Genomic DNA, 24,440 nt, shown 5'->3' with positions numbered 1-24,440 from the left:
CAGTATGTTATATAGCGATAGACATTCATAGGAGCTTCTGGGAGGTACTTAGCCTAATGACAGGGATGTAGGAAAGACTTCCTGGAAAAAGGGACTCCTGAGGAGTCTTAAAAGATGTTTATAGGTTCATCTGGAAAGGAGGTGCCTGGAAAAGGAAGAAATTTGAGGGATATATAGGGAAGACATGTAGGCAGAGGAGGAAACAGCAAGAATATAGGCATGGAGGGAGGAAAACAGTACCATATGTTCAGGAAACAGAGCACTGGTGAGGATAGTATATAAACAGTGTGGCCAGGGAGACAGGGAGTAGAGATGGAGAAGAAGAAAGGATTACCGCAGCAGAGGGAGCAAGCCAAATGAAGACGCGGTGACGCGAAAGCACGTTAGAAGCAGACTGGGTCGATAGTCTGATAAGACCGGAAGGGAGAGTGTAGTGATACAAGTGGTAAATCTGGAAAAGACAGAATTTAAAGCCTGATTCTGGAGAAACCCAATATATGTTTATACAGATGTATAAGTATGTGTGTCTATGTGTGTGTTTTTAGCATGTGAGTGATTTCAAACCAATGATTTCTCAAAAGTGCTAGAGCATATGTCACTTATCTGAGGACTTGCTATATATCTTATTGTTACTTAGTTGTCATATGTGAATGTTTTGGCTGACCTGTAACCTCTAAACGGTAACCTTGTATAGGGTGAGGCTCACATCCTCTATATCGAAATTCTTAGCACAGTTGTGAGCACTTAGACTATCAGATGCTTTTAGTGGTTTGGTACAATTTTATTAACTTCTTTTTAACCTCTTAAGCTAATCAGGTGAGATGTTCTAGTTTTGTCTTTAAGCTTTAAGCCATAGTACCAAATAAAGATCAGTTAGTTATGAAACTCATAATAGAGTCACAAAACAAAAATTACAGTTTAAATTTCGAAATGCTTAGAGAGGAGTAGCTCCTTCACAAAGATTTTACTCATCTTTTCAGCCTTTGTGAATCCCTTCGGTCAGTCATTTTATCAGTGAACTATTTCTATTTTTAAGAACCCTTAAGAATTCTCACTTTTCCAGTTCTTAGACTACAGACATGATTGAAGATTGTTTTTGTTACTGTTTCTGAAAGGTGGTCCCTAGATCTACTTGCATTACAGTCACCTAGAATGCTTATTTAAGTGCAGATTCTTGATGCCCTTTTTCCTGAACTGTTTGCTGTTCTCCATACATATTTCACTTTGCTCATTTTGTTCTGTTAACAGACTACTCTCCATTCTGTCATCACCTTTGAAATCCTTTGTGTTGCTTAAAGCGATCTGGTAATTAGTTACAGATAGAGCAGTTTTAGTGTAGTTGTTAGGAACACAGGCAGTGAATACATCCATTGGAATCTCAGTTCTGTCACTTTTCCAAGACCACAAAGTTAGTTTTTTAAAAATCTTTCTGTGCTTCAATGTCCCTTTGTATAAAATGGGGACAACAGTTTATCTCATAGGGCTGGTAAATGTATTAAATTAATTAATATTTGTAAATTCCTCATCATTGAGCTTATACATAGAAATCACTCAAACATCATCTGCTGTTGGGACTTCTCCCCCTTTTCAGCTCTTACAAAGTTATGTACTATAGTAACTTGTACACTTACCTCTTCCTGTTAGATTGTAAATGTACTTTAAAGGTAGGGCCTGCCTTATTAATTTTTTATAGTTTTTCAATGGATTTTGCTTAATAGTTTGGTAAATATTGTATCAAATCATGGAAAATGGCAAAATTATCAGTAAGATTGTTTTTTCAGAGCCCGTTTGCTTAATATAAATTACAATTTAAAGTATTAATACTCTCTTTGTTTTATATTTCAGGAATTCTAATGAATCATTGACCAGTACCACTTTACCAGTTGGAATGACTTACCAGACATGGGCATAGTGCTTTTAGATCCAACATGTAACAGCTGGTTGTTACTCCACGGTGATTGCTTCTTCAAGCCAACACCTTTTTTGATTCTGTAGGATCTTTGTTTCTTCATTTTTGAATTCCATCTACTATTGTTGGCAAGTAAAATAAAAGGAGTTCATGTAGTTTTTGCCCAAACTTGAGTCACCATGAGTAGTAGTTTAGGAAAAGAAAAAGACTCTAAAGAGAAAGATCCCAAAGTACCATCAGCTAAGGAAAGAGAAAAGGAGGCAAAAGCCTCTGGAGGTTTTGGAAAAGAGAGCAAAGAAAAAGAACCTAAGACCAAAGGGAAAGATGCCAAAGATGGAAAGAAGGACTCCAGTGCTGCCCAACCAGGGGTGGCTTTTTCAGTTGACAATACGATCAAACGGCCAAATCCAGCACCTGGGACTAGAAAAAAATCTAGCAATGCAGAGGTGATTAAAGAGCTCAACAAATGTCGGGAAGAGAATTCAATGCGTTTGGACTTATCCAAGAGGTCTATACACATATTGCCATCATCAATCAAAGAGTTAACTCAATTAACAGAACTTTATTTATATAGCAACAAATTGCAGTCCCTCCCAGCAGAAGTGGGCTGTCTAGTAAATCTCATGACACTGGCTCTAAGTGAAAATTCACTTACCAGTTTGCCTGACTCTCTTGATAACTTGAAGAAGCTGCGGATGCTTGATTTACGGCACAATAAACTGAGAGAAATTCCTTCAGTGGTGTACAGGCTAGATTCTCTCACCACTCTTTATCTTCGCTTTAATCGTATAACTACTGTGGAAAAGGACATCAAAAACCTGTCAAAACTCAGCATGCTTAGCATTCGAGAAAACAAAATCAAACAACTACCTGCTGAAATTGGTAAGAGGCCTTGGTTTACTATTATTTGTAGTACTTGTTATGGCTAAATAATTTAGTGAGTGCTTTTCCATATCAGAAAATACCTGATACTAGCCTAAAAACATCTGGTTCCTAAATTCCATCTTCTTATGGTTTACTTTAATTATTCAGTTTTAGCAATATTAATAGTACATAGTTTGAGATTTTTTTATAGATTTAATAGTGAGTTAGAATATAGATGTAATTGGGCCTTTTTCACATAAACCTAGACTTTCATTTTCATTGAAGAAAAAGTGAATTTGAAGCAGAAAAAAGATGTTTGCCTAATTTTTAAGTTGTTGCTACCTGTTTTAAAAGTATTTACAGATATAATTTTATTAGATGCATTAAGGCTACATTTACATTTTTCCATTTTCTGACTTTCCCTTTACCTGAAAAATGTTTGTTTAAATTCACATCACTGTTCTACCTAAGTACTACAAAAGATTGGCATATCAGAGCCTTGTGAAAAAGCAGTGTCGTAGGAAAATTGAAGAATATTTTTTCATTTTGAAAGTACTCACATGTTCATTAAAAACAATCCAAGAATACAGAAAAATAGAAGAAAAGTCTCCTACCGTAAATGCAATACTGTTGGCATCTTGGTAGGTTTCATTCCAGTTTTTGTATATAAAGCTAAATTGTACTGAAACAAAGGAATGTTTTTAGAAGAATGTGTAAACAAGTCAGTAAAAAAAAAATTAATGTTTTAGTATTTTTAATTATGGAAAATCTTAAAAACATTTGGAATATAATAAACCATTGACTTAATCAATTTGGGGAAATTGATTAAAGTATTGTCTATGGGCCCTTTTTTAAGATTTTAAAAAATTGATATAAAAATTGATTATGCAACATTTTAAGGAAACGTTTCCTTTTGTATGAAAGGCAAATTTATTCTGAATAAAACAGGTGAATTAAATGTATTGTTGCTCTGAGCATTGGTGTTATAGTGGGTGATAAAGGAAACTTTCTGGTTTTAGCCTCTGCAACTTTGTAGAGATATAATATTTTGTGGGTTTTTAAAAATTTTTTATCTAGCTTTGAAAAAGATGCGGTTTAGGTATGATGTTCTACTACATTTTACTTTAACCAGACACTTAAAATCTTAGTTAATTTTAGTTTAATTAAATGTACTTGAAAATCCATCATAGATTTTTCAAGCAATGCACTGTATTTAAAACATATGATTCACTCATGAGATATTAAAATATTCCCAGTAATTTGAATGGAAATGCTCCTTTCCATGTTTTCAGATAGGTATGTGGTAGTTGAATGACTTGATTTCATACCAGATTCAGTCAAAATTTGACCTGTGTGTATGGCTTGTTGTGGAATAGATTTATAGGCTATTGGAGAAAGAAATACGGAGTTTTTATATAGAAATAAAAAATGTTATTTCCTGTCTTTGTTCTTATTGTTTTGTGTATGTATTGTACTCCACCCTAAAACTTTGGCTTTAATTCATATGAAGTCTCTCTTTAAGGATTTTTCTTTTTTCTTTTTTTTTTTTTTTTGTGGAGATGTTATCAAATTACCTGGGAATTAAAAACACACATTTCTTATGCAAGAAATTATTTCGTACGATTTTAAATTTTCTTTAGTCATTCTTGAGCAAATAGCTATTTAAGCGTTTTTACTAAAAGAGTGTATATATTTTTGCAAATTGGCAAATTTTGGGGTGGCTGGTTAACTCAGTTGGTTAGAGCGCGATGCTCTTAACACCAGGGTTGCCGGTTTGATCCCCGCATGGACCACTGTGAGCTGCACCCTCCACAACTAGATTGAAACAACTGCTTGACTTGGACCTGATGGCTCCTGGAAAAACACACTTAAAATAAAAAAGAAAAGAAAAGAAAAGAAATTGGCAAATTTTATTTAATTAAATGATTGGTATTTGTGGCTGCCTAATTTTTTACCTTTATTTCTAAATTTGTAATTTTAAAAATAACCATAGAATTTTTTAAAATGAGCAACTGCCCATTATTAGTGACATTAAAGTTTGTTGTAATTTCTGTATTTCTATAAAACTACTAACTTCATAAATGTTATTTATTTTACTCTAAGCAGGGCATCCTAGAAAGTAAACTGTTTTTAAATATAAAACTTAATATTTCTTATAAGGAGTTAAGATTTATAAGGTTTAACTTAGATGCATGGATTAGGGCAAACATTGCAAAAGTCTACATTATCTGTTTCCTTATAGGGAACAAAAACAAGAGGTCCAGTAAAAATGACGTAATCGTAATAATAAGCATAGTTGTTGTTTTAGCACAATGTTATATACCATGTACTGTTCTGTACATTTATTATCTCATTAAATTCTTACAGTAACCCAATGAAATAGGTACTTCTCCCCCCATTGCACTGAAGAAGAAACTGAAAATGTAAAGAGATTAGATAATTTACTAAAGAGCATGCAGCTAGGAAGTTAGTTGGCAGTCAGAATTTGAAACTACATCTTACTGTACTGTCCCCACTAGTCTAGAAAAGTGGATCCCACTCCCATCGATTATGATTTAGTGGAAGAATAAGCTGGGTTACTTAATGGTCTGGCAGGTCTAGGGGATCTGTACTTTTAAAGAATAAGCTGTGTTATTCTATGTGTGTAGCTGTTGTTGAAAGCCATTGCATTAGATTTATTTTTGAGGGGGGAGCAACTTAATTGAGATAGAATTCATATACCATATAATTCATGCATTTAAAGTGTACAATTCAATGGCTATTAGCATGTTCACAGAGTTGTGCTGCAACCATCACAAACAATTTTAGAACATTTTTATCACTCTAAAAAGAAACTCTGTACCCTTTAACAGTCACCCCATTCCTATTTTCTCCCAACCCCTGGCCCTAGGCAAATGCTGATCTACTTTCTGTTTCTATAGATTTTCCTTTCTGGACATTTCATATAAATGGAATCATACAAAATGTTTGGTCTTGGTGATTGGCTTCTTTCACTTAGCATAATGTTTTCAAAATTCATCCAGGTTGTAGTATGTATCAGTATTTCATTTCTTTTTATTGCTGAATATATTCCATTGCATGACTATACCACATTTTATTTATCCATTCATTGGTTGTGTTATTATCAATAAAATCACTGAACATTTTTGCACAAGCTTTTTTTTTTAAAAATTAGTTTCAGGTGTACAAAACGCAATAGTTAGACATTCACCCCTCACAAAATGATAACGCCTCTCCCCCAATCTATTATCTCTCTGGCATCATATATATTTATTACAATTCCATTAACTCTATTCCCTATGCTGTACTCCATATCCCATGACTATATATATATATATATATATATATATATATATATATATATATTAAATTATAGTTGACATACAATATTTTTCAGCTTCTACAAATTTTTGTGTGGACATTTGTTATTTGTTTTCATTTCTCTTAGGTATGTACCTAGAAGTGGAATTACTGAGTTATATGGTAACTCTATGTTTAACTAGGTTGTTTTCCCAAGTGGCTGCACCCTTTTACATTCCCATTAGCTGTGTATGAGGGTTCCAATTTCTCCACATCCTCAGCATCCTTGTTGTTAGCTGTCTTTTTATTATAGCCATCCCATGACTGTGAAGTGGTATTCTATTATGGTTTTGATTTGCAGTTCTCTGATGACTACAGACTTGTTCTTAAATCTCGAAAGCTATCTTTTATTATAAAGGAAAGACAGAAACAGTTATTTTCTGTGACGCAGCTCTTGCTTTCCTGCTTTGTAAATAAAATCCCTAAAATCCTTAGCTCCTTTGAGAATATTTACAAAATAAGAACCAAGCACAAAGATCAAGTAAAATGGAAATTTGACATTTTATTGCTGAAACCCATGAGAGAATTTACAATTCAAAATATATGCTAATTATCATTTTGTTAAACTTCACACTTATACATTTTGGATCCACGTTATTATAGATATATGTTAGATTTATATTATGCATATTAAATGATTATTCTCTGTTTTATGAGTATACGGCTTTCAATTATGCCATCCGGTTTGTGTTCAGCAGTATGTTTGAGAAATTAGAAATTTTTGAAATATAGCCTAATATTTAATTTGAACTGTCTATTTGAAATTTAACTATTATGCAAGGTTGCCTTTGTAGGGAAATTATATTAAAATCAGAAACTCTATCTGTTTAAGCATGAATGGCATCTTTATTAATGCCATGTGATTTTATACCAGTGATAAATATTCACATGGGTGAACACTGGCAGAAAACACTGTAAAAGGATACTGAACAGACAGTACATGTATGCATATGAAGAGCCAGAGATACAATATCAGACAGTAGCCAAGAAAACTCTACAATTGGTAATATTTATTTACTTTTCTCCTTTTGTATAAGGCATGTCTTTTTGTGTGAAATAGATAGACAGAAATCTTAGTTATTGCTTTCTTTTATAGATCAGTGTTCCGTTCTTCTCTCCCATACTTCTCACCATTTGTAATCTTGAAAGAGACTCTTCATTGTACAGCGAGAGAGTCAAGAAATCATGTTTTCAGAGGGAAAACAGGAAACAACCACTTTCTCCCTCCCAAACTGGTTTCTTTGAGTTTCATGTTAGAGATGTGATTTTGTAAAACAATTTTTTTTGCCTCAGTGGATTACCCTGAGGGCCATCAGGTAGTCAGTGTGAATAGTTGATCAGTGTAGTTCAGGAGACTCTGGACAATGAAGTTTTAAAGAATTTTATTCTTCTAGGAAGGAAGTGGTTCTTCTTTGAAACCAGAAATAAACTCCATCTTTGTCTCATACTAATATTCCTACAATTTATTTTCCTTTATTAAATTATGGCCTAGTTTAGGAGTTCTCTTTCAAGTTTTACCCTTATTTATTCTTTATGAAACAGCTAAGTTAGAGGGGTTTTTAAAAAAATCTTTTCTTCTACATTGTGTATTCAATAAAATGCTACATCATTTATATAGTATACAATTTCACGTGAATTCCTCAAGGGGAATGGTCTGATATGTTAAAGTATGTGCTTTTTAAGAACCCAGGTCATTTTTACCCATTTAAAATACAACTCTCACAGCATTCAGATACATGAAAAAGTAGTAGAATTAGCTTTTTTTTTTTTTTTTTTTAACCTATTTGGCTTAGTAACATTTATTGAAATAAAAACTGATTTCCTACGTAGACAATAAATAATAGGTTTTCAAGTAAATTTAATGAAGCCAAATACTGTTACCCATTTTTCGGTATTAACTCAAATTGTAACCTTCAATCCCTAAAATTCTTGAAATTCTCCCAGGACTGCCAAGGGTGTTACAATTGCTTTCATGGTCCAGGTAACATTATTTAATGATCTCATTTGAGTATTTTGTACAAGTGTTAATGAGTAACTTAGTTTGGTAGGAAAAAGAAATCAGGAAAGGGCATTCCGAGTTGTTAATCAGTAACTCCTTTTGACTGGGATTCAGTATGAAACCCGAGGGACTTAGAAATGAACTGTTAACTTAGTTTATTGTTATCAAATTGTCATGTCTTTCATTAAACAGCAAAAACCTGGAAAAGTTTATTATTACTGTTAAAAGAAACAATAGGAGAACAGAGAAAATAGCACTTGAGCCATCTGAGGATTTGATAGGATACCGTTGACTTCCTGTACTGCTGAGGTGTGGGGAAGAGGGCGATTACTGTCCTCTGATGACAGCATGCTACCCATTCAAAGGAACATGGACTCTTGTCCATGTTGCTTAGTTGCAGAAGCAGTTGCTTAGAAGAGCTACTGAAGTCTTCCTTGCAATGAAAGGGAGATTAAGCCTATAAAGCAAATTTAAATGTATAAATTCTGACCCAAGTCCCTAAATCTCTTCAAGGTTGTGTCATAGGTATTTCCAGCCCTTGTTAATATGTAGTTTTACAAATAAATGTATTTTAGTAAGATTTGATGTGATTTTTATAGAGCTAAACTTTGAATGTTTGAAAAACATTAAGTTCAGGAATAGGAGTTATTTTTTAAAATGTAAGCATCCTTAATGTGAGTCAAATGATAGTGTAGGGGAAAGTCACAACTTATTAAACAAACAACCTAAGTGATTTGTTTACCAGTGTTTGCCTATTAATACGTTGTAATAGGGCCTTTTTATATGTTGCTAGATTTAATTTACTAAAATTTTGTTAAGGATTTTCATATCTATATTCATCATGGATATTGATCTGTAATTTTGTTTTTAATAGTTTGCTGTTAGGGTAATGCTAGCTTCATATTGTAGTATGAGTTGGGAAGTGTCCTTCTTTTATGTTCTGGAAGAGTTTGCGTAGAATTAGTATTATTTTCTCAAATGTTTAGAAGAATTATCCGTTATGTAATCTAGACTGGGTTTCTTTGTAGGAATGGTTTTAGTTACTAATGTAATTTAGTTAATACAGGGTTATTTGGGTTTTCTGTTTCTTCTCAATTGAATTTTGGTAGTTTGAATATATTAGAAAGCATTTGCCTGTTTTATAAAATTTGTCGAATTTTTTGGTATAACATTCATAACATTCTTCATTATTCTTTTAATACCTGTAATATATGTAATTGTGTCCCTCTTTCATTCTTGATATTGGTAATATGGGTGGTCTTTCTTTGCTTGATCAGTCTGGCTAGAGGTGTATCAATTTTATCTGTCTTTTCAAAAAAACTGCTTTTGGTGTTTTTTCCCCCCTGACATATATTTTTTGTTGTTGTTATTTTGTTTTGTACTCTTTAATATTTAGTTCCTTATTACTTTAAGTTTAATATGCTTTTCTTTGTCTACGTAATTAAATTGTTAGATTGATTTTAGACTTTCTTTTCATTATGCAGTTGGCCCTTGAACAACATGGGTTTGAACTGCTTGGATCCATTCACGTGTAGATTTTTTCCAATAACTACACAATTGGCTCTCTGTATCCTCGGGTTTCACATACAGGGATACAAAACAATATTTTCCATACGTGAATGTGGAGGGCAGAGTATGTATTGTTCTGTGCCATTTTATGTAGGGATTTCAGCATCCACGGAGTCCTGGATTTCCAGGGATAACTGTAGTTAAGTTTTAGGTATGTGCGCGCGCGCGCGTGTGTGTGGCAGGGGTGTGCAAAAGTTTTACATCCATTTTTTGACTGTGCAAGGGTTGGCGCTCTTTACCACCCCTTCTCCCCAGTGTTGTTGTTAAAGGGTCAATTAATTGTATAAGCATTTATAGCTCTAAATCTCCCTACAGTCGTGTTGTTTCCCAGAAAATAAGACGTAGCTGGACAATCAGCTCTAATGTGTCTTTTGGAGCAAAAATTAATATAAGACCCAGTATTATATTATATTATTATTATTATTACATTACATTATATTATATTATATTATATTATATTATATTATATTATATTATATTATACCTGGAATTATAGTAAAATAAGACCAGGTCTTATATTAATTTTTGCTCCAAAAGACACATTAGAGCTGATTGTCCGGCAAGGTCTTATTTTGGGGGAAACACAGAAGCACTATTTTTGTAGCAGCACAAACATTTTGATGTGTTCTATTTTCATTATTGTTCAGTTCAAAATATTTTCTAAATATCTTGTGTTATTCTCTCACCTGTGGATTATTTAGAACTAAATTGTTCAATTTCCAAGTATTTGAGAGATGTTTTCAGATATTTTTTGTTGATTTATAAAATATGGTCTATCTTGGTAAATGTTCTATGTGCGGTTGAAAACAATGTGCATTGTGTTGGTTTTTGGAGCAAGGTCAAGTTGATGGATAATGTTGTTCATTTTTTCTAGACCCCTATCGATTTTCTGTCAATTGGTGAGAAGTGAGTGTTGAAATATCCAACTATGATAGATTTGTCTTTCTTCCATTAGTGCTATTATTTTTTGCTTCTTATATTTTGAAACGTTGTTACTAGTTGTATATATACTTAGCATTTAATTTTCTTTTTGATGAGGTGACGTATTATGAAATGTCTGTCTTTATATCTAGTAATATTCTAGTAATATTGCTTTTTCTAAATTCTATTTTACCTAATACTAATTACTGCCACTCAATCTTTCTTATGGATTGGTGGATGCTTGCTTGCATTGTATATCTTTTTATCATCTTTTTGTTTTCACCTTTTTATGTCTTTATACTTAAATAATGGTGTTTTGTAAGCAGCATATAGTTAGGTGTGGTGCGTTTTTATCTTGTCTTGATAGTTTTTGCCTTAATTGAAGGGTTTATACCATTTTGATTTAATATAGTTACTGTGTTAATATGATTTGGCTTAAATCTACCATCTGGCTACTTATTTTCTATTTGAGCCATTTGTTACTTAGCCCTTTTCTCCTCATTTGATGTCTTCTTTTGGATTATTTTTTCTAAATTGCATTTATCTCAACTGTTGATATATTAGTTATATATCTTTGTTACTTTTTTAGTGTCTGCTCTAATATTTACAGTACATAGCAGTCTACATTCAAGTAATATTGTACAACTTCACATATGTGGTGTGATCCAAAGGTACGGTGAATGTTTAAATAAAAAACAATTACAGTAAAAGACACATTGCCATTAATCCCCCTCAAAATACTCCCCCTCACTTCGAACACACTTATCTCATTGTTCTTGCCACTTTCTGACACAGTTCTGGAAGTCCTCTTTCGTGAGTGTCTTTAGTTGAGCTTTGATGGCTGCCTTGATGTCCTGAACCTACTCAAAACATTTACCTTTCATGGTCATTTTGACTTTGGGGAAGAGCTAAAAGTCCCACAGTACCAAATCTGGTGAATAAGGTGATGAAGACACACTATAATATTTTTATTTCATATAAATTGCGGTACCAGAAGCGAAATGTGACAGTGTTGTGATAGAGGATGAAATAAAGACACTCATGAAAGAGGACTTCCAGAACTGCTCAGAAAGTGGCAAGAACAATGAGATAAGTATGTTCAAAGCGATGGGGGGAGTATTTTTAGGGGGATTAATGGCAATACGTCTTTTACTGTAATAATTTGTTTTTAATTTAAACATTCACCGTATCTTTTGATTACACCTTGTACATCCTAAGGACCTTACAATTAAGCATTCTATTTCTCCCATGCTTTGTGCAGTTATTGTCACACATTTTTACTTCATACATTATAAATCCTGTAACAACACATAGCTCTTGTTTTGCTTTAAATTTTATCTTTTTTAAACATTTCATTTTGAACAAATTTTAGGCTTAATAGAAAAGTTGCAAAACCAGTACAGGGTGTTCTTATATGCCCTAATATTAACATCCTACAAAATCATTGTGCAGTGATCAAAAACAATAAATTAACATTGGGACTATACTGTTAACTACAAATTTTATTCTGATTTCACTCATTTTTCCACTAATGTCCTTTTTCTGTTTCAGAATCTCACATTACGTTTAATAGTTATGTGCCTGTAGTCTCCTTCAACCTGTGACAGTGGAAATACTAAATGTCTTTCCTTTTCTTTCATAATGTTAGTACTTTTTAATACTACTCAGATATTCTGTAATATATCACTAATTTTTTTTGTTTGCGTGATATTTCTCATGACTACTTTGAGGTTATGCGTTTTGGGCAAGAATACCACAGAGGTGATTGTGGTGCCTTTTCCAGCGAATCGTATTGAAAGATACATGATGTTGGTATGTCTCATTACTGGTAATTTTGTTTTTGACCTCTTAGTTATAGTGTTTCCTGTGCTGCTCTACTTTAAAGTTAACTTTTTAAAATTAATTATCTTGGGAAGTATTGATTTTACACTATGCCAATATCTTGTTTTTCCTTAAATCTCTTGCTTACTAATTTTAGCATTCATTGTGTGTCTTCCCTGAAACAATTACTTTGTGTATGAATGATGATCTTTTCATTTCCCTTATTCCTTCTGCATTTATTAATTGAGATTCTTGTATAAGGAAGAGGTGTCCCTTCTCCCACATTTATTTATTTATTCAATTGCTCAATTATATAAGTCTGGATTCATTTATTCTATTCTATGGGTTCCAATCCAATATTATTTTTATCATTTTAGTGCTCAAATTGTTCCTGCTTTGGTTATTGTGAACTCTTTTACGTTGGTTCCAGTGCATTTTGTCATGCCATCATCCTTTTCAGTTACCTTTGAAAGCGATTTAAACAAAAAGAAAAAAACATGTTTGATATTTACCCATCTATTTACCACTTCTAGTACTTTCATTCTTTGTGTAGATCTGATATTTTCCTTTTGCCCAAATAACTTCCTTTAATATATATCGTAGTGCAGGTCTTCCCATAATGAATTCTCTAGGCTTATGTTTGTCTGAAAGCCTTTATTTTGTTTTAATTTCTGAAAGCTGTTTTCTTGGTGTTGAATTCTAGTTTCACAGCTTTTCTCCTCTTTTCAGTGTTTTAAAGATATGTCTCCTATTGTTTTTTTTGTTTGTTTTGTTTTTTTTTGGCTTGCCTAGTTTTCTGACAAGAATTTTGCTGTTGTCATTATCTTTATTTCTGTGTTTGTAAAGTCTTTTTTTTTCCTCTGTGTATTTTAAATATTTTTTTCTTTGTGCCTGGTTTCTAGCTATTTGTTTACAAAGTGCTTCTATTTGGTTTTTTTCATGTATCTTCTGCTCGGAATTTCTTGGATCTGTGAGTTTATGATTTTCATCAAAGGTAGAAAGGTTTTGGACATCATTTCTTGAGAATTCTCCGTTTTTGGCCCTTTTATTGCTTTTATAGTTTCTGGATCTCTACATGTCATACATATATGTCCCACATTATAGTGTGTTTTCGGTCATTGATGTTCAATTCATTTTTTTGGTGTGTGTTTATTTTAGATTGTTTCTATTGCAGTTTTTTTTATTGCTATATATCATTTCTCCTTCAGTGTCTAAATCTATTGTTAATCCCATGCAATGAAATTTTAATTTTAGATATTGTGTTTTTAACCTCTATACATTCCATTTGGATGTGATTTTTGTTCCTCTTTTTTTTTTTTTTGCCTTCTTGAACATGGAGCTCATTTTTAATAGCTTTTTCAATGTCTTTTTTTTTTTTTTTTTCTAGTTCCATCTCTTTTATTTCTGTCTGGCTTATGGAATAATTTTTCTCATGGTTGTGGGTGCTACATTCCTGTTTATTTGCATGCTTGATAATTTTTAATTGGCTGTCTTCATAATTTTTACATTGTTGGGTCTTAGATTTTGTTGTATTCTTTCAAATAGTGCTGAACTTGGTTACTTGAAGTCAGTTTGATCCTTTTGTTTGATTCTGGCTTTTAAGCTTTGTTATGGTGGTTCCAGAGCAGCCTTTAGTCTAGATCTAACTTAGCGCACTACTAAATTGATACCTTTCTGAGGATTCTTCTTGATGGCACTGTATAATATGAGATAATATGAGGCCTTTTTTTTTTGCCTTGTAGGAACTCAAAGCTATTCCCAGCCTGTGTGACTGCTGGGAATTGTGTGGGTTACTGCTTGCTCTTTGCTGGTTCTTTGCTCAGCTTTTGGTAATTTCTTTTCACTTATATACAGATCAGTACTTAGGCAAAGACTGAAAGGAACTTTTTTTTGCAGATTGTACAGATCTATTTGCTTTTCTCTTCTCTCTCAAATTTTGTCCCAAATATAGTAGCCACTTGGCCCTTCCTAAACTCAGATCTTTCACCACAACTCAGTGAAACTGTTGGCCTTTGCTTGCTATTCCTTCCTTGCTTTTTTTATGGCTTGGATCAGGCCAGGCAATAACCTGGGGCAATCATAATGCTCATAGTTTCCTTTACATCCAGGATCACAGTCACATGTATGGTTGTTGTCTCCTGTCTGCAAACTATTTTCTCATATAAGCAGTTCTCTCTTATCTGCAATTTCATTTTCCCAGTTTCAGTTACCTTTGGCCAAAAAATATTAAATGGAAGATTCCAGAAATAAACAATTCATAAATTTTAAATTGTGTACCTTTCTGAGTAGTATGATGAAATCTCACGCCTTCCCACTCCATTCCACCCAGAACATCAATCATCCGTTTCTCCGGTGTCTCCACGTTGTATACTCTACCCTTCGCATTCATCACTGAATAGCCATCTTGGTTATTGGATAGATTGTCATGGTATCGCAGTGCTTGTGTTCACATCACCCTTATTTTAATAATGGCTCAAAAGTGCAAGAGTAGTGATGCTGGCAATTCAGATATGCCAGAGAGAAGCTGTAAAGTGTTTCCCTTAAGTAAAAGATGAGTATAATACAATAAGATATTTAGAGAGCGAAAAAAAGACCACATTCACATAATTTTTATTCCAGTATATTATAATTGTTCTTTTTTACTATTAGTTGTTGTTAATCTCTTACTGTGCCTAATTTATAAATTAGACTTAATCATAGAAATGTATGCACAGGAAAAAACATAGTATACATAGAGTTCTGTGCAATCTGTGGTTTCAGGCATCCTCAGGGGGTCTTGGAACATATCCCCTCTGGATAAGGAGGGACTACTGTATTTTGTCCATTTTCTAGTTGTATTATAGCCAAAAGTGGAAGTTAATGTAGTAACTCTTGATTGTATAGTGTAAGCGGATGATATTGTCATGACTGTGGATTCTGTTATTGTCCTCTGAAGTATTAAATTTTATTCTGGTAGGTAACTAAATTGCTATTGAGTCACTTTGATCTTAACAGAGTCTTGGATTTAGCTCTCTTAGGGTAGTTCTATTTGGTTATGTCCTTAAACGTAGGGCAAATTCCTTAGTCTTGAGATGTGGTCTCTATTTCTATGCTATGGCCCTTTTGGGATTTTGTTTCCTGACCCTTCTAACTTGGCAGGACTGAAATTCCAAAATCTTACCCATAACACTTGGCGGCTGTCAAAATTTCTGCTTGGCTCTTCTAGCCTTCCAGCTGTTGTTTTCCCCCTGGGTTCCTTTCAGTTTTCTCCCCCATAGGTGTATTTTTGGAGTCAGTCAAAAATTTGAGGGTTGTATATGCAGATTTTGGGATTCTATTCTTTCCAGTTTTCCTCATTTCCAGAGTATCCAACCTTGAATTCTAGCCACCGTCATAACTCTGGACCTTATACTCTGGTTTCTCAGGCCAATAGAACTCTGGCTTTCTACTTGAGATTTATTTTCCACAGGCAGATTTGTAAGTAACTTCATGGTAAAAGCCTTACAAATGTGGATCTCGCCCAGTGTGATTCCTATGTGAGTTATCTACTGTTGTGTAACATTACCCTAAAAAAGTAGCTCTTGAAACAACACTCATTTATTATTTTACAGTTTCTTTGGTTCTGAAACAGGCACAGCTCAACTGGGTCTTCTGAATCAGGGTTTCTTACAAAGTCTCGACCGAGGCGCTGGCCAGGGCTGGGGTGTCATCTGAAGGCTTATCTGGGAAAGGATTCACGCCCAAGGTCATGTGGTAGTTGTCAGGATTCAGTTCCTAGCAGGTTGTTGCACTAAGAGCTTTGATGTCTTTAAAAATATATATATATATATTTATTTATTTATATATTTTTATTTTTTAAGAAGGGCGCAGCTCACAGTGGCCCATGCGGGGATCGAACCAGCAACTTTGGTGTTATTAGCACCATGTTCTAGCCAGCTGAGCTAACCGGCTACCCCTAGGGCTTTAATTCCTTGCTGGTTGTTGGCTGGACACTGCCCTTGGTTCTGTGGTCCTCTGCGACATGGCAGCTTGCTTGATCACAAGTTACAAGCTGAGAAGGCAATAAAGAGAGTACTAGCAAGATGGAAGTCACAATAGTAACCTAATAGCAGATGTGACATCTCATCCCCTTTGCCATATTCTTTTCATTAGAAGCAAGTCAGTAAGTTCAGCGCACAGTGAAGGGGAGGGTCATTATACAGTGTGTACAGTTGTATGTGAGCAGGTCACTGGGGCCAACTTAGAAGTCTGCCTGCCACAGTTCTCTTTTTGCAAGAGTTGAATTCCCTCCAGTTTCAACTTGCTTTTGGTTTCTTTGCCTGCTTTTATAGTGTTGTTTTTTAATAATTTATCCAGAGTTTAAGTAATTTATCCAGTACTCACCATTACCATTAGCCAGAAGCCCAACATTTGCCTCTTGGCAGATATTAACCCCAACTCCCTCTTTAGGACAAAAGTGTTCTATCATAACATTTTCTTCAGACCTGTTTGTTTTATTTTTTTTCTTTGCCTAATTAACACTTAGTTAGTTTACCTCAAATTCAGCATGATCAAAATACAACTTCTTGCCAAAAACTTTCCTTCCTTTTGGATTTCACTTGTCTCTTAATTGCATCATTATCTGCTCCGTCAACCCAGGTTCAAGATCTTAGAATCAGAGGATTTCTTCTGTTCTAGTCATAGTCAGGGTGTGTGTGGCCTGCTCACCAGACAGGTATGGACCACCAAGTTTTTGTTACCAGTTTGCCACATGTTAACAGAAATTGAAAGTGAACATTTAGAATCTTGTATAACAATTGGACATTGCTGCAACATCCAAGCATACAACTGTGTATTTTACAAAATATTGGTTCACAACAAATTGGGGAAAAAAACAAAACCCCCAAACTGGACCTTCACCATATATAATTTGAAGATCACTGTTCTTACCGCTTTTTTTTCCACCTCTCTTAGTAGCTCTTGTAGTGGGTCTGTTCATCCTGCTGCTATTGAGTCAGTGTAGGCCTCGTTATTTCATGTGGGCTAATTGCAGGAGCTTGCTAATAGACTGCTTCTTAGTTCTGCCTTCTCCAACCCATCCCTTCAAATCTATGAGAAAATAATCTTTTTAGAACAGTATTCTGATTATCATGCTTTGTTCAAAAAGCTGAAATTGTACTTTAGTACTGGATCAAAAAGGTCCAGATTCCTTAGTCTGATATGTAAGACTCCCCTCCCCTCTCTTCCCTTCCCCTCCCTCCCCCCCTTCTTCTCCTCTTTTTCCCCTCCCATGCCCTGTGTTTCTGTTCAAATATGTACATGGTTTCCCACCTCAACACTTATTTCCAATTTCTTCTCCCTGCTTTGTTTTTCTGTTTTTTTTTTTGTTTATTTTTTATTTTTTTTATTTTTTTATTGGGGAATGTTGGGGACCACTGTGTTTTTCCAGGGCCCACTAACTCCAAGTCAAGTCATTGTCCTTCAATCTGGTTGTGGAGGGCGCAGCTCAGCTCCAAGTCCAGTCACTGTTTTCAATCTTTAGTTGCAGAGGGCGCAGCCCACCATCCCATGCGGGAATCTAACCGGCAAACTTGTTAAAAGCTTGTGATTTAATCAACTGAGCTATCAGGCTGCCCCTCCCTGCTTTATTTTTGTTTACAGCAGTTATTATTTCCTATCTCTGTCTCCTTATTTTCTGATTCCCCACTCCATGCTCTAGAATGTAAGCTCCATGAGAAAAGAGACTTTGTTTTGTTCACTGCTTAATCTCCAGGAGGTACACAATAAGTTTTTCTTGAATGAATAAGTGAATGAAATGGTCACCTTAAAGAATTTTGACCATGAATGGCCTTGAAGATTCAAAGGAATGGCTCTTTTAATGGTGAAATTTCCTAAGCAGAGCCCTCTCCAGCCTCCCTCAAATTACATATAGTTTACTGCTAATTTTAAGTTTCATGAGAATAAGTATTTAGTGTATTGTAGTCTCTTTGTGTCTTTAGTGCCTAGTATTGTGCCTGGTAAAGAGAACACACACGAGATTTTTTTTGTCTGACTGAATTAATGCCCTTATAGCAATCATTTATCTTCTGTTATGTTTTAGGGACATACTGTATTTCCCCTGAGATAAGACCGGGTCTTATATTAATTTTTGCTCCAAAAGATGCATTAGGGCATATTTTTAGGGGATGTCTTATGTTTTCATGTACAACAATTACATTTATTCAAATACAGTCATGTCATTTTTTTCTGGAACATTGTCATAACGTACTAAATGCGGCCATCTGGCTGACGATTTTAACTGGGGCTTATTTTCGGGGAAACATGGTAGTATATTCAAATGTTTGTATAAGAAAATAATATTCCTTTGTTATTGATTAAACCCCACAGATTTAGTTTTGTCATTTATTTAATCATATATTCATTAAGCCTCTATTCTGAATAAAGCCATATATAAAATATTTTTACATAATAAAAGTTAATGATTATTCTAAAATAAGATGTGAAAAAATAGGAAACTTGGGAAAGTACCAAATAATCCTCAGGAATTTGGTTATTTAAGCATTTTAATTACCTGTAGCCTCCAGAAGCGGGGGTGGGGTGGGGACAAAACTTTTCTCCTTCTAAAATTGCCTTTCTGTTGTTTCATGAATGTTAAATTTTACATCCCAACTAACTTCTGGATGTCACGGGCCATGTGCCCCACTGCATGTGAATTACTGCCTTTCTGTATTACAAAATGAAATGAATTTAATATGTTAGCATAACCTGGGAGACTGTGTTGCTTAGAGAAACAGCAGGAAGAATTCCAATATGAGATTAGTTAGTGTTGTCACTTTTGAGAAGGGATATGTCCAGCACTCTTCATTGTCTGGATGAAGGGTAAGGGCATGCTTTAAAAGTCTTGGCTACAGCCTGCAGTGTTTGCCTCCTCTAAAGACAAGACAAAAGGCAAGTAAAATTTTCAAATGGAATTAGACCTTAGATGTCATAGTGCTGAGCTTGAGAAGTTCTGAATGGAGCAGTAATTGACCTGAGTTAACTCACAGCTGTTCTGTATGGGTTAAAGTTAACCATCGTCTCCTTCCAACTTGCTTTATTTGCTTGGACTCTATATACTTTTGGATGTATGCATCTTCCTTTAGAGTATTGGAAGTTACTTTAGTGGGAAATAAAACCACTTCAAGTATGTATTGGAAAAGATGATAAATTAAAAAAATGTTTTATTCTGGCATGAAGAGTACTAGAATCCAAACTTAATTTTCTCCAGTTATCTTCACTTATTCTTTCAGTTAAGGTGTTGCTATGTACTAAGTAAGCACTTTACTAGATATGGAGGAAATAAGCAGGTGCATACACTTGAAGCATTATGTTGTGGAAAATCCTTCCATGTAGCATGTGTAATGCTTTCTATTATCCTTGGTAATTTTCCTTGAAGTAGACGTTATCTGAAATTTAATAATCGCTACTCCAGCTTTCTTTTGATTGATTTTAGCATTGTATGTCTTTCTCCATCCCTTTACTTTTATCTACCTGTATCTGTATTTAAAGTGGGTATTTTGAAGACAACATGAGTTGCATCTTGTTTTTTTATCCACTCTGCAGTCTCTGTCTTTTATTTGGTGAATTTAGGTTATTCACATTTAAAGTGTTTATTGATTTAGTTGGATTAATATCAACTATATTTGTAACTGTTTTCTATTAGTTGAACTTGTTTTTTATTTCTTTTTTTGTCTTTCACCATTTTTCTGCCTTATCTAGTTATAATTGAGCATTTTATATTATTCCATTTTCTCCTAAGTATATCATTTATACTTCTTTTAATTCTTTTTGTTTGTATGTATTTCTGTGGTTGCCCTGGAGTTTTGCAGTATGTATTTACAGCTTATATAAGTTTATTTTTACATAACACGACCACTCCATGGGTAATGTGGCCGCCGTATAACACAATATTCCCAGGCCGCCCTCCTGTTCCTTATAACATGGCTGACATTCACTTATCCTTACTTAGTCTAAAATCACCCAATATATTGTTGCTATTAATACTTTGAACAAACTGTTACCTATTAGATCAATTAAGAGTAAGAAAATAAAAAAAATTAATTCCTTCTCTAATGCTCTTCCTTTTTTTTAATGTAAATTCAAGTTTTCAACCTACATCATTTTCCTTCTTTCTGAAAACTTCTTTTAATATTTCTTGCAAGAAAGGTCTACTGTGACAAATTTCTTAGTTTTTTTCTCAGAAAATTTTTGTTTCTCCCTTACTTTTGAAGGATAATTTTATTGTTTTTTTCTCTCTCAACATTTTAAATATTTCATTCCATTCTCTTATTGCTTACATGGTTTCTGAAGAGAAGTCTAATGTAATTCTTATCCTTGTTTCTCTATTGGTAAGGTGTTTTTTATTCCTCAGGCTTTTTTCAAAGTTTTCTTTGTCTTTGATTTTCTGCAGTTTGAATATGATATGCCTAGGTGAAACAGGAGGGAATTTTTCTCTTACCTTCATTCACCCTGAGAATCTGGGTGGGGCTCCTGGAGGTAAAGCACAAAGGTTCCAATTTCTCCACATCTTTGTCAACATTTGTTATTTTCTATTTTTTAATTGTAGCCATCCTAATGAGTGTATCTCATTCTGGTAGAATCTCATTCTGGTTTTGATGTGCATTTCCCTAATGATTAGTGATGCTGAGCATATTTTCATATGCCTGTTGACCATTTGTATATCTTTGGAGGAATGTCTGCTCATCTTCTGTGCCCACTTTTAATATGGGTGGTTTCTTTGTTGTTGTTGAATTGTAGGAATTCTTTATATATTCTGGATATTAATCCCTTGGCAGATATATGATTTGCATATGTTATCTCCCCTTCTGTGGGTTGCTCTTCACTTTCTTGATAGTGTCCTTTGATGCACATAAGTTTTTAATTTTGATGAAATCCAGTTTTTCTATTATCTCTTTTTCGCCTATGTTTGTTTTTGACTTAATAATGTGCCCCACACCCATTTTCCAGAGTTTTATTTGTTCATCTTACTTTTTTCAGTATCTCTAGCCTTTGCTTTAAAAAGCAAAGGAAAATCATGAGTGAATCAATATGTCTATTATAAGGGAAAGTTTTCGAAGACAGTAACATTAAGAATAATCTAAGTTGTCAGTACAGCCCTTTCAACCAGAATGAGAAGAAGAAACATACCTTATTTTCTATCCTCTTAGAGTACTATTAAATTGAGAAGCAGTTTTAGATTTATAAATCTCAATTTACATATTTATATAACATCAGAATATGCCTATTTGAGAGCATATATATTTTGAGATAGATGATGACTCTCAAATTGAACTCAAGATGTAGCTGATATTATTGTGTTGAATTTGGTTAAAAAATTAGCTCTTTTCAAAGTATGGAATATACAAATGTAAATGTGGTTGAATTGGTTACTTTAAAATATATATATATGTATAGATATATAATATTGGTTAGTAATCATTTACAAACAACATTTTACAGATGTCATTTTGTTTTTAATTGAGGTATGATTGAGTTGCAGTATATTAGTTTCAGGTGTATAACAATGATTTGGTATTTGTAAGATATTTTCAAATAACAGTTTCAGATTTTGTGTTTCACTTTAACATTTTCAGAAAGAAAGTGTAACTATGATATAGAAAATGAAGTTTTGTTTTTTAGTATTATTTAATATATTCTTTAATAATTCTTACTAAATTTTTATGTTGATCAATTTACAGGTGAATTATGTAACCTCATTACGCTGGATGTAGCTCACAATCAACTTGAACACCTTCCAAAGGAGATTGGAAACTGCACACAGATAACCAACCTTGACTTGCAGCACAATGAACTGCTAGACCTCCCAGATACTATAGGTATGAGAGGGGAAAAGGGTTGATAATCATTTGCAGCTATTTGGACATTCGAAGACTTTTTGGATTCATTTTCATAATAAAAATGAAAAGATGAAAATTCAATATTGTCAAAGTAGTAAAACTTCTAAAAGATTGCATTTTAAAATTACTATTTCCATTTACTGGCAAAGAAAATAATTAGGTTTTAGGAAATGAGCTCAACTGGATCATAAAGAAGATAGAACATTAAGTCATATGTATATATTCTATAGCGCTGTGCTTGAATTGCAGAATGGGTGCATTTTTTGTTTTTGCTTATTTCAGAAAGCTGCATGCTATGGTAAAGGTCCCTTCTTTGCTAAAGTAGACCACACTGAAAAATAAAACCATAGCTGTTTAGTTTTTAAAACAATGGCCAATATAGTTTAATGTGTGTTCATCTGCAATATTGAGGGACTAAGAGATGAGATGTTTTTAAGTGTAAAATGTGTTTCAAAGACTTAGCCAAACTGCAAAAAGTTGAATTGCTCTTACTTTAATATGCCCTATATTTATATAGTCTTGTTTATTTCTCTCAATGCCCATACATTTATACAATTTATTGGAATTTAGAAAATGGGGACACCTTTTTAGTTATTGATGTGGTAAAAGACTACTATAATGTTTATTTAGAAAAATTACACCCATACTTAATTTATATAATTTCACTAATGAATATTTATGAGGTTATATTATTAAATCATCTAAGGCCAATGTTGATATTTTTCTCCAGAAGGATTTTTGTTTCCTTCTGTCAGTACCTAGAGGACGACTTTAATCCATTTATGTTCTAAGGCTTGAGATTTTTCTGATCTCCCAGCTGATTTAAAGGCAGGCTGCAGACTAATTGTAGGGCTATTTTATTTCCAGTTCACACTTAGTACTATGGGGCAGCCCTGGAGGGTCCCAGTTGATATCTGTTAGGAGACTCCACACCCTTGGCAGGTTCTAGGTTTTGACCGGGCAGAAACATGCTTTAGCCTTTCAGCTTCAGCTTCTAGTTAGGGAAGTGCTCTCAGGATAAAATCCTCTCCAGTGTTTTTGCTTGTCTCTGGGTTCCCAGCTGGTTTCTGGCCTGGTAATTAGTCATTATCTTGTTACCTCTCTGATTTTTGTTTTAGAAGTGTTTTTAGTATTTTTCAATGGGAGGGTTTGCTTGAATTACCTGCCTAGTCTACCGTTACTTGAAGCAGAAGCAATTGTTAAGGAATTTTTTAATAAGTTATAATAGACTGTCTTAGGCTACAGGACAACTGTTTCTTTACATAAAAGCAATCTGAGAACGTATATATTCTTGATTCTTGGCCCAGAGCTCTTTAAATCACATTACTATTTGTAGTGACAACAGACTAAGTATTCTAGTTAACTAGTAATTTGATTAGGTTCATCTCTGAAAGGCACAATAGTCTATAACACACAGTGAATTGTTCTGTTAATATTTATAGTAAATATTCGACCAAATTTCCTTTGTATATAAAAGAATCAGGTTCCTGGTCCAGTGGGGACTGAACACAATTACTTCTTGCTTTTCACTCTTTAAAGTCTATTGAAATGACCCAAGAAAAACAAAGAGCTGTGACCCTAGAAGAAAACTAGCATAGAAAAGTTATATACTGCATTTGAAAAAGATGATTAGGCTGATAGAAAAAGGAAACAAAAAATATATTTCTTAGAATACTTTGCCAAATAAATTTAATGGAAAATACTGTATAATATGAACACATGCAAAGATCAAAATAGTAATGTGTAAGATAAGTGGAAAAAATTGCCTAGAATCTAGAACAAAAAGACAGAAAAATACAAAAAAAGTGGGAAAAAAAGTCGTGGGAGACAGGACAAGAAGTTGTAGAAAGAGAATAGAGGTAATACAGCAAAGAACCTAATAAAATATAATTTTATAATATTTGCCCGAACTTGACAAAAACCCAGAACTTGACAAAAAACCAGATAAGATTGAAATTGCTTACCAAGAAATAATGAAAAAATATACATTCTGGTAGAAGTCTTAAAAATTAAATTTACTTGTTTTGCTTGTTGTAAAATCTCTTTGTATAGTTTCAGTTTCAAGGTAATGTTGTCCACATATTATAAGTTGGGAAGTGTTCCTGTCTTTTCAAGTTTTGGAACAGTTTGTATAAAATTGGCA

At 33.7% G+C, this 24,440-nt stretch overlaps 1 protein-coding gene across 5 annotated transcripts in view; it reads left to right on the top strand.

The window, feature by feature from the left end:
• The window catches only part of SHOC2 (SHOC2 leucine rich repeat scaffold protein), a 69,068-nt gene that overhangs the window by 18,172 nt on the left and 26,456 nt on the right, over positions 1–24,440 (top strand). For all 5 annotated transcript variants that reach the window (XM_074339070.2, XM_019725120.3, XM_074339071.2 and 2 more), the window contains exons 2-3: positions 1,846–2,791; positions 22,139–22,276. In XM_074339070.2, the coding sequence (XP_074195171.1) occupies positions 2,089–2,791; positions 22,139–22,276 (841 nt within the window). In that variant the 5' untranslated portion in view covers positions 1,846–2,088. The remainder of the gene's footprint in view (positions 1–1,845; positions 2,792–22,138; positions 22,277–24,440) is intronic.

This window comes from Rhinolophus sinicus, chromosome 15 (genome assembly GCF_057876585.1).
Source record: "Rhinolophus sinicus isolate RSI-liver-muscle chromosome 15, RSI-T2T, whole genome shotgun sequence".
NCBI classification, from domain to species: Eukaryota; Metazoa; Chordata; class Mammalia; order Chiroptera; family Rhinolophidae; genus Rhinolophus; species Rhinolophus sinicus.
The sequence above is the reverse complement of the archived record's forward strand: the minus strand, read 5'-3'. Positions and strand labels throughout refer to the sequence as shown.